The sequence below is a fragment of the Mercenaria mercenaria genome, chromosome 18 (assembly GCF_021730395.1).
Source record: "Mercenaria mercenaria strain notata chromosome 18, MADL_Memer_1, whole genome shotgun sequence".
In the NCBI taxonomy this organism is placed as follows: domain Eukaryota; kingdom Metazoa; phylum Mollusca; class Bivalvia; order Venerida; family Veneridae; genus Mercenaria; species Mercenaria mercenaria.
The window spans coordinates 11,706,961-11,720,940 of NC_069378.1; the positions used below are offsets into that span (position 1 = coordinate 11,706,961).

A 13,980-nucleotide genomic window follows, 5' to 3' on the forward strand; every position below is an offset into this window, starting at 1 on the left:
TTGGGAAAAAATAGGGTTGGGAATGGGAAAGGAATAAGCATAGGAAGGATGGTAGAAAAGGAAAAACATATTAGGGAAAAGCAACACACACAAAAGGAATAAGCAGAAAAAAGGAACAGGGATAGGGAAAGGTAATTAGGAAAATTAAATATTTAAAGCAAAAAAGGAAGGCTATCACAGAAAGGGAGTACAAAAAATAACAGGGAATACATTGTATAATGAACAGTAAAAGGGGGGGGGGGACAAGAAATAATGAAAAGAGAGAGTACTGGTAACATTATAAAACTGAGTCAAATAAAAATCAATTTAAATCTAATGAACTTTTAGAGATGTCAGTGGTTGCTGTGATAACTGGAAAAGGAAATAATTTTCTCATTAAATCTTAAAATAACATTTAACTGAATTATTGATTAAAATTTTATAAAATTTAATTGCTTTATTCATGAATTGTATTGTATTGTATTAAATAAGTCAGTTTAGCATTATTGGCAACTGTTCTGTGGTCTGAGTGCTAACTGAAGTATTTGGTCATTTGTGCTATAAAAGGTCACTAGAGGGTTATAGTCGGACATTTGTGACAGGTTTAATGGATCAGTTGGTCACTTAGTGTGCAATTAAATAAGCATAAATTGTCAACATCATAATCACAGGTTATAAACATTGCTAACAACCAACTTGTAGGACATGGAATGTTCGACTTTAGTCATTTGCTACCTACCAAATTTCATGCCCACAAAATTAACCGTTACCCTGCTAAATTTCTAAAATAGACTAGTCCATCATTCAGTTTGGGCAGTACCATTTATTATTTGAAGGGGTGTTCAATGAAATTTTACTGACTGAATAGCAAACAGTGCAGACCATGATCAGACTGCACGGACATGCAAGCTGATCTTGGTCTGCACTGGTCGCAAAGGCAGAATCACTTGCTGCCAGCAGGCTAAAGGTTAAATAATTTCACATTTTATTTCTTGAAACGTTTTATGAGGGCAAATACTTCATGGATCAAAGGATCAACATGAAATAGAGTATTATTTTTTTTGATATTTACAATGAAATAGTTTTCTTTCTTGAAAGGACATCTTGAAGAACTAGAAAATTTATGTCTTTTTTTTTTTAAATGCTGCTGCTGATTGATATCATGTGGATATTTTCTTCTGTTGTAAAGAAGTCCAGCATGAAATACTTCCCGTTCAAATTCTCTTTATGTACTTGAAATTCAAAAACCGCAAAGATATTTAACGAAACAAAATCTCTCAAACCACTGTAGATAACCATCTTAAGACTAATTTACAATCCAATCGGCAAACATATACAATAAGCAGAACAACATATACAACTTTGAGGACTTTTTTTCCGCTTAAAAGATTAGGGTAGGAAGGTTTATAATGGAAATAGAAAAAAAACCCAAGACTGTTCAATGTTGAAACAGTTATTTAATGTAACTCGAGTGTTTATACATCCATAAAACATCAAACACTGAGCATAAAATGATAGAATTAAATTGCGCTTATTGCCATGATTGTAACGAAAAATATGCATTTGAAGGTTTTAAAGTCCAGCTGATATTTAAACCGTTAATAGTAAATAGATATTTAAAACTGCTCAAGAGTGTCCGTTTATTAACTGAATATTTAAACGCCTATCGTTGCATTTATCAGATATAAGGCCAGGTATTGTGTTTAACATAACTAAATAGATAATACGGTAAGATAATATTTAACAAAGAATAATATCCCATGGTTGACATCTCAGGTTTTTCATGAATACAAAGTTCAGAAATATTTAAATCCTATATGCAGAATTATAATGTGCATTATTTAATATAATACAAATTTCAAAGATTACTAAATTTACACTGAGTAGTTCACTGCCCTTGTATATACACTATTTCACGTCCTTTTGAAACACATTCTTATGTATCTACAATTCACTTTGTCAATTCAGTCCTTGTAACAATGAATTATAAAATAATACTGAGCACATTGGGGAGGGGACACATTTTATATTTATAAATGTTGACCTTTGACCTGTTACATCATCAGGAATGAGACATTCTGATTGGTTGAGGGGAGTTTTTAGTGTGGGGAGTGATGAATATTCATGAGCATAAAAGTTCATTGATGTAGATGAACTCAGCTGATACTTGACTCTAGTTGTAATGTTATATTCAATTAGTAATTAGCATAGCTTTATGTGACAGGTGTTCACTGATCAATTTGTAATGAAAAGAATTTTTGTCATGCTATTTAAGTAAAGTAGATGATCACCAGTAAAAATTGATTTGTATTGCTTTTATCATTATAGGCCAAACCAATTTATTTCTGTGTTGTATATCTGTGGGTTTTATGTAGACTAAATTTGCATAATTTTGCGGGGAAACATAAAAGAGTTAGATATCTGTGGTTAGAACCATCTGAAAGATGAAACTTTAATTTTTACCTGTACTTTGATGTGTATTAGAAGCAGGCATAAAACTGTCTTAAGATACTGTTGTTTGTTTGCATATTTTATGTATTAAAATTTCATAAAGAGTCTTTCCTTTATGAAAACTGCTCAGTTTATATATGTTAAATGACTGCTAAGTTCGTTGGGATTTTTTGGCAATTTTTCATATCAAATGACAGTGGTGCATAGCATCCTAGGATGTTGTGAAAGGTTATCTAAAGAATGCACAGTTAATGTACTTAATGTATGATTTAAATTCTTGCATTGCCCAGTGTCTCACGGAAGAGTTATTTCTTTCAATGTCAGTATTGTACAAATCTATGAAATGAAAAGATGTCATAGGCTTAATGTTCTATATTGTTCAGTATTGAGAAATAAACAATTCTGGTGCAAGTGAATGAGGATGGTGCTGAATGTTTGTTCTTTTTAAATACTTGACAGCTAACAATTTGCTTGAAATTAAAAATTCAGATTGTACTTGTAAATGTGGTTTAAGCAATCTTTATACCCGTCTTACCTGAATTAGTTTGTACCTTTAAAATGAAGTTAATAATATACAAGCACTGCATGAATTATTGACATTCCGAATATTAATATTTAATTTTGATGATAAAATCACCTGGGGATCCATAAACTTAATCAGCGATCATGTTGAACATACATTATACACTATGTATACACCTATACTTCAAATGGTTGAAGATGTAGAATGACTTATTGAAGAAATATGGACACCTGTTTGACTAGATCACCCCTGTGGGGGAATAGGTCAGAGCTTGGACATTCAGAAGTGCAAGTACAGTGATACTTGTTGATAAAGCACACCCTTTATACACGATAGATCTGTTTTTTATGTTTGAACTGTTTCCTCATAAGCTGAAATAATTTACAGTAAGACATGTATATAATTACCTTGTTTGGGAGAATATAAAAGAAATTGTTGCCATTTGCAAGAGATTGTTACTAACAAGATAAAAAGTTTTGCAAATGTTTAAATCGGAAATTTAACTCCCAGGTAGACTGTTAGCTCATGGTTGACTGTATAATAAAGCCACTAGCTGCGGGAGAGGCTGTAGCAAAAGTTGATGAAACTTCACATCAGGATTCTGTTACAACAAGGCTTTTGATAATGATCAATTCTCTTCCTTGTGCATCTCAATTTATAGTTTTCAGTCTGAGCTTCCTGTACAAACTTTTGATTTTTATTTGGCATTATTACAAAAAAGATTTTGCCTAAATGTTACACAAATATTTGGCATTATTACAAAAACATTTCACCTTAAGGTTTAGCAGTATATCACAAAATAACAGATTTTTTTAGTAAATGAACAGGACCTTGACGCACAACTTATCTGTCCAATACATGCTTTACTGTTCTGTCCCACAGAGTTGGATACTTAAAATATTCTTAATGAGTTGTCCCCCTTTGAATAAGAATGTCATTTGTAAAGAAATAAATGTAAACAATTGTCAAAAACGATGTTTTACCTAGTTATGTAAAGTTTAAACACTCGCACGATGTTGCAAATGCATCAAAACGAAAACGTGTAACAGCTGTTTCAAAATGGTGAGTTTTTAAAGGCGCTGAACTGTCCAGAAGTGTGGCCCCTTCATGCAGTCCCTTTCCGGAATTCAATACATACATGAATAAATTGACAATGATTTTGTAGAATAATATAAATGTTTCATATGCTGTTAAATTTTCATGTAAAACAATGCTTTCTTTCTATGATTTGATGACGTTTGAACTTTTTTCTCCGAAACATGGACCTATACCTTAATGTTACAAATATTTGGCATTATTACAAAAACATTTTGCTTAAATGTTACATAAAAACTTCTTGTTTAAATTACGCATTTCTGCTATATTAACCCTTACCCTTCTAAATTTCTAAAATGAACTTATCCAGCTTGCAGTTTGGACAGTACTGTTAACTGTTAAAAGGGGAGCATACTAAAAAGATAATGACAGAATAGTGAACAGTGCAGATCTTGATCAGACTGCATGGATGTGCAGGCTGATCATGATGTCCACTGGTTGCAAAGGCAGAGTCAATTGTGTCTATGCATCATGTAAATGGTTAATATTAAAGTCATACAAACTAAAGATATGACATTTACATTTAAAAAATCTTAAGTAAGAACTTTTAGTAATATCCACTTTCCAGAGTACACATCTCTTGACCTGCAAATGACTTTTCTTGACTATTAATTAAGAGTTTCATTTGGTTTGCCTATTTTAATGGCAAATAGCTTTTTATTTTGCCTGGTGGTATTGATTGTGATCTGGGTGAGTTGAATGACAAAATTTTTTTCTCTTTGATTGTTTTATGCATGGTTACTTTCTTTATTGTTTTTGTTCATTTATATAAAGTCGGTACTTTTACTTTTTCTCACCTACTTGCATGTTGTTTTACATATTTGCTATAAACCTAGCAAAGCATTTTTCATATATACTTTTTTTGTTCACATTATTACTTTTTCTATTTTTCATCTATTTTTTCATCATCATCATCATCATCATCATCATCATCATTGGCAGCATCTCAATCATTCATACAATCAGCATGTTTGTACTCTATCACTGTTCTGTCTGTTGTAATGTTATTTGTCTACTGGAATCATGTATTTTATCATTAATTTCATTATGTTCATTTCCTGTCTACCTGTCTATTCAGCATGTTTAATTCACTGCCTGTGTCAGGGCTCATTCATACATCACCCTAACCCCATCATAGTGTCAGAGGTATGTCTAACCCTTGTATATCAAATTTTTCATCCTTTGTGCCTAAAAACTCTCATTTTTGTAAGCATTTTCCTGTAAATAATGTTTTCTGTAAACTTCAATTTATGTAAGAATATTTTCAAGGATATTTTCATACATATAATTATGTAACACTAAAATATTTCAACTTTTTTCTGATAAAAAATATAAAGTAGTAAAGGGGAAAACTCCTATAATTCTTAATTTTATTTGGAATGAGTTATCTTTCATTCTATTCAAATCCTGTGTAAATTTGAATAATTTTCTGTTTTCAGTTCCAAAACCAGAAAGCCCAGTGCCTGAAGGTATGAAACTTTTAGCCATTTTGTTTTATTGAGTTTATTTAAAAATTCCAAAAACCTGGAATTTAACAATTCAACTATAAATACCTTTTTTTAATTGGCAGCTTTACTGTGTGTTGTTATCACTTTTTCCAGAGAAACAGAAAGTTCAAAATATAGAATTCTTTAGAGAATGAAAAAAAATCTATTTCACAATTATTTTTTTGTTTTAGAAGAACAGAAATATTACTGTTCTTCTTGTTAAATGAGGCATGTATGTTTCCCTTTTCAATAGAAATGGTGATTTGTGCCTACCATTTTATCTTACCACACTGATTTTAACAGATAGCCCTAAAAAGCAATGAACAACTGAAAAATTCATTGTTTTTGAAAATATCATGGTTGTCATAATGGCAAAAATGAAATACAAAGGATTTTTCTTCAGCACAAAAGTCTAATGTTTCTATAAACAAAGCTGATTGCAGATTTCTATTATTTTCAAAATAACCGTATTTCACCCCAAAATCTTGGTTTCCATTTTGGTGTTTAAAATACTATGTCAGTGCTAAAGTGCTGTATTAGACATGTTTGGATGATTTATCCTTATGGTTAGATTAAAGAATTACGTACTTCTATTTTCTGTTTTTTTTTAATCTTCTTTAATCACTAAATGGGGATACAGTTCTGAAAGAAGGATTAATTAATTCGAAGATTAATAGGAAAAAAATACTAATGTGTCAGATTTTCGGTCATTTTTGACATATGCGGTATATGCTGACATACCATTGGAACTTGGTCAGATTTTGCTGAAAGTCAGTTTACACATAATGGTATGAAAACAAAAAGTGGGATGTAAACTTTGGCAGGAATATTTTAAGATATTAAAAAAAATTGAAGTTCTGGAATTTAAATTTCAATGAAATTAATATGAAAGATGTGATCAGTGGCAGAAATTGTTGAATGGAAAATTTTGAAAAAATGATGATTTTTTAAATGAGTTTGGGGGCACATGGAAGTCAATGAAGAAATAATAATGGTTTCAAGTTGTGGCGACCGAAGTAAAGTGTATGTTACCATATACTGTAATGTGAAAATTGAGGATATAATTCTACAGTATATCAACAGAAATGGTATGTTTCTAACGCTTAGCCTAACATTTTGATAATTTTTTTTTAAACAACACCAAATCATAGAAAGATATGGGTGTTTTACATGAAAATTGAACAGCATATAAAACATATATATTTCCGGTACTCTACAAATCATTTGTCAGTATGCTGATATAAACATTGAATTCTGAAAAAGAACTACATAAAGGGGCCACATTTTCAGACAGTTCAACACCTTTAAAAACACCATTTTCATAGAATTGTTACATATCTTCATTTTGATGCATATGCAACAAAGTCCCAATACTGAAATTTCACATAACTAGGTGGAACATAGTTTTCAGCAATTGTTTAATTTTTATTTCTTTACAAATGGTATTCATTTTTAAATGGGGACAACTTTTTTCAGAATATATAGAGTACCATCATACGGGACAGTCAGAACATGTAATGGTCAGGTAGATTTTTGGTAAAGATGTTCGTTTATCAAATATTTCTGAATTTTGATGATATACTCCTACCTTAAGACTGACTTTTTTTTTACTTCCAGAAACTGAAGAGGTGAAGAAAGAGGAAACTGCAGCTGTTATCAAACCAGAAGGCAAGAAACCAGAGTTTGTCCTTAAGATAAAAACACAAACGGTAAGTTGACACAATTAATTAACTAATTAAACCACAAATAGTAAGTTGACAAAACAGTTATAAAGACTGGTATATACTATTTAATCTCCATATTTTAGTTTGAAATAACTGCCGTTAATCTGCTAAATATTTGTCTTGATACTGGTTTACCTACGGGAAAACTTACCACTTTGAATGACTCCATTGCAACCTCTAGGAAAACTAAAGTGTATTTAACTTGGATAGAATGCTGATATTTTCAGTTGAAGTGTTTATGGTGTAAGTTTCAGTTTTGTCCAGTGATGTCTAGGAAAATAATGCGCATAAAACAGATCTGAGCAGGTCTATCAATATAAAGGGCTATTTGAACTAAGTTGGAGAATTCCTTCTCATTAAAATAACTACAAATCTTTTTGCTTGTTTTTCTAGCTTGACGAGGGTGACCAGGTTGACTTCAACTGTGAGGTTGTTGGAGAGCCCAAACCAGACATAAAATGGCTGTACAATGGTCAGGAACTGAAATCAGAAGGCCGGTACATGATCTTCGAGGAGGAATGTCTTCACCACCTGGAGATTACTGATATTTTACCAGAAGATGCGGGAGAGTATATTGTGGAGGTAGAAAATACCCTCGGCAAGGCAACATGCACAGCTCAACTACAAGTTATCGGTAAAAAACATTTGATAGTTCATTACTGTGCTATGAATATATGCTCATTCTTGCATTTTGTATACATAACCTATAGGTATGGTGTTAAAGATGAAGAAATTTAAGTGCTAAATTTGTATGAAATCATTATTTTTATTAGATTTAAGGCAGTGCCGCTTAGTTTTGTGCTGGTACAAGCTTAGTCACAGATAAAACCCTTTTCCTACACAGTGTTTTATGAAATATGTAAATCAATTAAACACACAGGAAACTATCCGCTTGCACAGAAAGCAGTAAAGAAAATTAGTAGTAACATACTACATAGTCACCTTTCTTATGTCTTTTTTCCATTCCCTATAATTCTTTTTCTTTAATTTCTGTTCCAAAGAAAAACCCAAAGAAGAAGTACAAAAACTTGAAGCACCAAAATTCACAATTGAGATTCAAACAGTAGAAACCACAGTTGGCGAGAAGGCCTTATTCTTCTGCAAAGCCAAGGGCAACCCCAAACCAGACATCCTCTGGTACAAGGAAGACAAAGAAATCACCAAAGAGGACAATAGATTCACTATTGAATATGGTGATGAGGGGGATTCCTCGTTACTAATTATAGATGTTCTCCCAGAGCATGATGGGAAGTACATGGCTGAGGCTAAAAATGAGGTTGGAGCTGCCACAACAAAAGCTGAACTCTTTGTCCATGGTATGTTTGGTTTTGTTTACTTTGCGAAAGAAGAAGTCTGAACCAAGTTAACTATGCATAGATTTTAAATTTAAAAAAATCTCGGACATGATAATGTGCGCCTCCGTGGCTGAGTGGACTTCAAATCACTTGCCCCTCATCGATGTGGGTTCGAGCTTCACTCAGGGCGTTGAATTCTTCATGTTTGGGAGCCATCCAGCTGACTTACGGAAGGTCGTTGGTTCTACCCAGGTGCCCACTTGTGATGAAATAGTGCACGGAGGGGCATCTGAGGTCCTCCTCCACAAGAAAGCTGGAAAGTCTCCATATGACCTATTATTGTGACTGTGCAATGTTAAACCCAACAAAATTAGTAAAATGAATAAAGACATGATAAAAGAGTAAAAAGCCAAAATAATAGTGTTACAGTTTCATACCAAAGATCCAGAAAATCCATTGCCACAAAGTTGTATCCGCTTTTAACTTGTAATTCACATGATAATTATGTTTTCATTGTTCAAGTACAGGAGCCTGAAATTCTATCCATAATTCCCCAAATGGCTAAATGTCAAGAATGACCTCACCATATTAATTTATGTATGTAAGGGTAAAATAGCAGGATTAATTGACTTGCCTTGTTACTAAGTGTAGTTTTATTTGTTTACAGACAAAGAAGAGACCTACGCACCAGAATTCATCAAATCACCAACAGAAGTTTTAACCAGGGAACATGACCGAGCCCAGTTTCTGGTCAAGGTCATAGGCATGCCTAGTCCTACAGGTCAGTTTCTCTTCCTTTACTTTTTTCTTCCTGGCTTCCCTGTTGAAAACATTGAAGTTGAAAGTTGTATATTTTCATAAAATTTGTTTATGTGTTGGTTTGATTGATTTAACATGAAGAATAGTAAATGTTGTAGACATAGTCAAACTTCGTTCCCTCAAACTAATCAGGACTTACAAAATTTGTTCAGTTACCAGTTGTTTGTGTCATTGAACAACATACATTATACAGGGACTTTGCTGGGACCTGATGATGAGTTCGATAGAGGGGCGGTACTCGGATTATCCGAGTTTGAGTGAAAAAGTTTGACTGTATAACAGTTAAAAACTTAGGAATTATAAGTCCTTAACATATTTTAAAACTCAGAAATGAGCTGGTAAGCTCTACTTGGTCTGTTGCAGTGCAGTGATTATGATTAATTAAACAAAGCTTCTTGTAATTCATTTGAAAAAGATAGTAAGTCATTCATAACAAATGTACATGCTATATCTTTACATTTCTAGTTATCTGGAAGAAGGATGACAAGCCCCTGGATGACACAGATCTATACCACATTGAGAGTTATGAGGATACATACTGTTTTGAGATCAAGGACACTGGCCCAGAGGATGCTGGAACATACACCTGTGTTGCCACCAACGAGGTCGGCGAGGCCATATGTGAAATTCCTCTGGAGGTCAAAGGTCAGTATTTTCATTTCTTTTGTAGAAAAAGTTTCTTCCATTGTCTTTCAAGTTTTCATTACAAACTGATTAGAATATGTATTCAATACCTCTTTCCCCAAGAAAATTTACATATTTCTTATGAACTTTAGATTGTATACCTTATAGATGTGTGCAGTGATGTAGTATAAAATTGTAGTTCTCTTATTTCTTTTTATCTAGCTTTTCATGTTCGACATTATTCGTTATTAATTTTTCTGTTAATCATTATAATTTCCTCATGTTTGTAATTTTGTGTTGTCTTTTTCATCTTTCTGTCAACTATAAATTCATTTTTAGTCTTGACTTTTCTGTCCATAACTTTTTCTCATATTTTATGTAATGAAAAGCTCAAGACTTTTACATAAAAATCTCATAAGAATCTTACATACCTTCCATTGAGATTCAAATATTTGTAAATACATAAAAAAAAAGTGTTTTTAAAGAATACTATCGCACTGTTCATTAATACAGTAATTGCGTTACTTGGACTCTTTTGTAAAGATGCATAATTTTTTGCAGAAAGTCAGGTGTTCAGCAAAATATCCATTGCTTTTATTTGTATATTAGCATATAGATAAAACTAAAATTTCAGAATACTATTTTGGACGTAAGTTTCTATAAATACCACATCCATTATTTTAATGTACAAAAAATATCAATCATGCTATTAATAGATTATTATGAAATATACCTTACATTTATGTAGAATTTAGAAGTGAAGATTTTCAGTGCATAAGTAATGTGTAAGTAAGAAATGATGATAAAGTTTGACTGAAATATATAACAGTAAATGGGTATAACACAACGCTTTAAAACTGGATTTGTAGTAAAATGTTTGAAGTAAAAGCTTTTAAATGTAGGAAAAATGTATTTTTTTCCTCGATATAGAGGATCGTATCAAACTTTTCATTTATAAAGTCATGGCGTTCATATTGCTATGACACTGAAAGAATTCATGTCAACATTATTTATATTTGTGTCATTATTCATGTGTTAATCCCACAATTCTTAGGAGAAAATGAGCTCATTGTTGAACCTGAGGAGGGTATGTATAAGACAATGGCAGCTATCAGATTATATAAATATTATCATCATCTACATGTTGTGGTGTACACATGTATGTTATGTTTATTTGAACAATTTGAAGTCATCTCAGCATATTTTGTGAGAGCATTATAGATAAATATATGGACATTATTCACAAATAAAACAGAAAGGAATTGCTTAAAGCATTATCGAGTTACTAAATGATTAAAACTGACTTTAAGAACATTTTGACCCAATGAAATATAACTTTATTAAAAAAAGGTATATTATATTCAATTTGTATCTTTTCTCCAGAATATTTAGTTATTTTCTCTTTAATGTCGTTTCACCAATGTTTACATAGGTTTACTATTTTTTACATAGTTTTATCAAAAATAGTATTACATAGTTTTACCAATTTTGTCATAAAATTGTGATGACTTCAAATAGTTATGTAGATATTTTTGTTGACTTTAGCATTGTTTTAACCAGAACAGACGGTGTTGGGTAAATGAATAAGGAATCTTATTATTTATCCAAGAATCATTGAAGAATTGTTCTCTGGGAAAGTACATTTTGAATGCATGCTTTTATCTTTCATACTGTATGATTTTAAAGTATTTATTTCAAGGGCTTCTGGCGCTATTATGTATGCAAGAACAATATAAATTCATAACAGACTTGAATGTTATGACAGTCAAGATTTTTTGTTTCCCTTTCATACTGGATAATTATGCATCTGATATACGACATTGTGTCTGAAATCATTAGTCCTCCACCTCTGATTGATGTGGGGAAGTTGAAAGTTACTTGTGGAGAACAGGTTTGAACTGGTACAGAATCCAGGAACACTGGTTAGGTTAACTGCCCGCTGTTACATGACTGAAATACTGTTGAAAAATGGTGTTAAACCCAAAACAAAAAAAACAAAACAAATTATGCATCAGTGATTTAAAGTTGTAAATTTTTTGATATTTTAGTTAGCAACTTGAAACTTCAAAGTTTATCTTTAAAAAGTCACAGAGTACCATATGAAAACATATTCAAAATGTTTTTACAACCTGTGTAATGGAAGAAATATAAGATTTAATAGTTTTAATTAATGTAAGCCGGGTCCAGTAATTATTTAGACAACAGCTGGTGTAAAATGTGCACTGAAGATTGAAGCTTTCTTTGATGTGTTTACAACAGCATGCAGAAAAAGATTTTCAGAATTGATATCTTACATTTTTTTGTGGTGGCAGTTTTAATGGCTATAATATTAAGGAAACATTAAAAAAATTTATTCTATAAAATGCATGATTTTTAAACAATTTTAATGTAATAGGAATATTAACTGAAAGAAGATAGTGGAATAACTTGCATGTCGTCTTAAAAGAAGTAAAAACATGTACAATATAGCAATGAAAGAATTGAGTGCCTGTATTTATTTTTCTTAATTTTAAATCAGAGAAAAAAAAATAATTTGACCTGTTCTTTATTATAGATTTTCCTTAAACTTCTGACCAATGCTGATTTTAAACAAATCTGTATCTGTCCAAAGTTTGGGTAGAATGAATCTATTTTTTAAAGGTGGTCAATCACATTTAAACAACATTTAATGACATTTTTTACTTTTTGTATATTCTGGTAGAGAATTATTTAAGGAACAAAAAGACCGATTACATAGAGTTAGATTCCTATTTGAAATGTATATTTTATTATTTTTATAAAATTTTGTAATTACTCCCCTTTAATATGAAAGTATATGAAAAGCTGGGTATTTCTTTTTATTTCGATACAATGCCTAGTTTTACATTTGCATTTGATAGACATATCAACTATTGAACAATCTGAACCAAAATGCAAGTTTAAAAGCTGTGTGTAGCTTCTGAATTCATTTATTTCCAATCTATCTTGGTTGCGCAACCAAGATAGGCAAAGGGAGGTAATAATGATTTTTCAAACTTGCGTTTCTAATGAATTCCATCTAAATACATAATCTTTAATGCAAATATTTTACAAATATATTACAATATGTCTAATATTTATACATTTCCTAGGCAAAGTATGTTTATCAAATTTATACTTATGATAAAATTACTCTATCTTGGTTGGGCAACCAGGATAGGAAAATGAAATTTTAAAAATACCTCCAGTGAAAACCTAATTTGTATTAAGTGTTAAGTGAACATAAATGAGTGTAAATGATCAGATGCTAAAGTTTCGAACAAATCCGTTACATGGCCAAAATCTGATTATCCACCTTTAAAAGTCACAGTACACTAAAATTGATCATTTTGTTTTCCTAAATTCATTTTCAAAATTCTTGATGAATACAGGCTCTTAACTATTAACAAAAAACATGTTGTTTGCATCATTGGAGAGTAAGTAATTTTTTTATTTTCAAACACTTAAACTGAATAAATTTTTACCATTTTCATGTATACCTAACTCATCATGTTCATTTGTTTTCAGTTGTTTACATTTTTGTATTAAAAGAAGAGTTTCATTCAACTAATATATATCATCTAAGTATCATTTCTCATTTCTTAACTTGAGTTTTTTAAAAAGAGATCTAAAGTTATCTTGTATATACTTGCCCATAAGTCTTAACACACTTATAAGTCGGGGTACTGTAGTTGTGTTCAGGAAATTTAACCACAGGTTTGAGACTTATGAGTGAGAATATACATGACTGTGTAATATATTTTTCATTTTAAGAAATGTTCCATTATTCTATTTGTTATATTCCAGTCACTCGTGAGGAAAGAATTACCGAGTCACCTCTTGTCCTCAGATCTCAGGAACTCTCACAACCACCAGAATTTACTGAAACACTCACTGATATTGTAAGATTTCTTCACTTTTGACCTTACTTTAACTTTTGACAAATGTTAAAAATCTGCTTTCTTGCCTGGTATTATTTGGATATG

The 13,980-nt window shown here is 31.3% G+C and overlaps 1 protein-coding gene across 1 annotated transcript in view; it reads left to right on the forward strand.

Moving 5' to 3' along the window:
• The window catches only part of LOC123537955 (titin-like), a 402,126-nt gene that overhangs the window by 220,120 nt on the left and 168,026 nt on the right, over positions 1–13,980 (forward strand). Inside the window, exons 135-142 of the mRNA XM_053530681.1 lie at positions 5,488–5,517; positions 7,153–7,244; positions 7,653–7,893; positions 8,261–8,575; positions 9,222–9,335; positions 9,839–10,018; positions 11,052–11,084; positions 13,802–13,896. Coding sequence (XP_053386656.1) covers positions 5,488–5,517; positions 7,153–7,244; positions 7,653–7,893; positions 8,261–8,575; positions 9,222–9,335; positions 9,839–10,018; positions 11,052–11,084; positions 13,802–13,896 — 1,100 coding nt within the window. The remainder of the gene's footprint in view (positions 1–5,487; positions 5,518–7,152; positions 7,245–7,652; positions 7,894–8,260; positions 8,576–9,221; positions 9,336–9,838; positions 10,019–11,051; positions 11,085–13,801; positions 13,897–13,980) is intronic.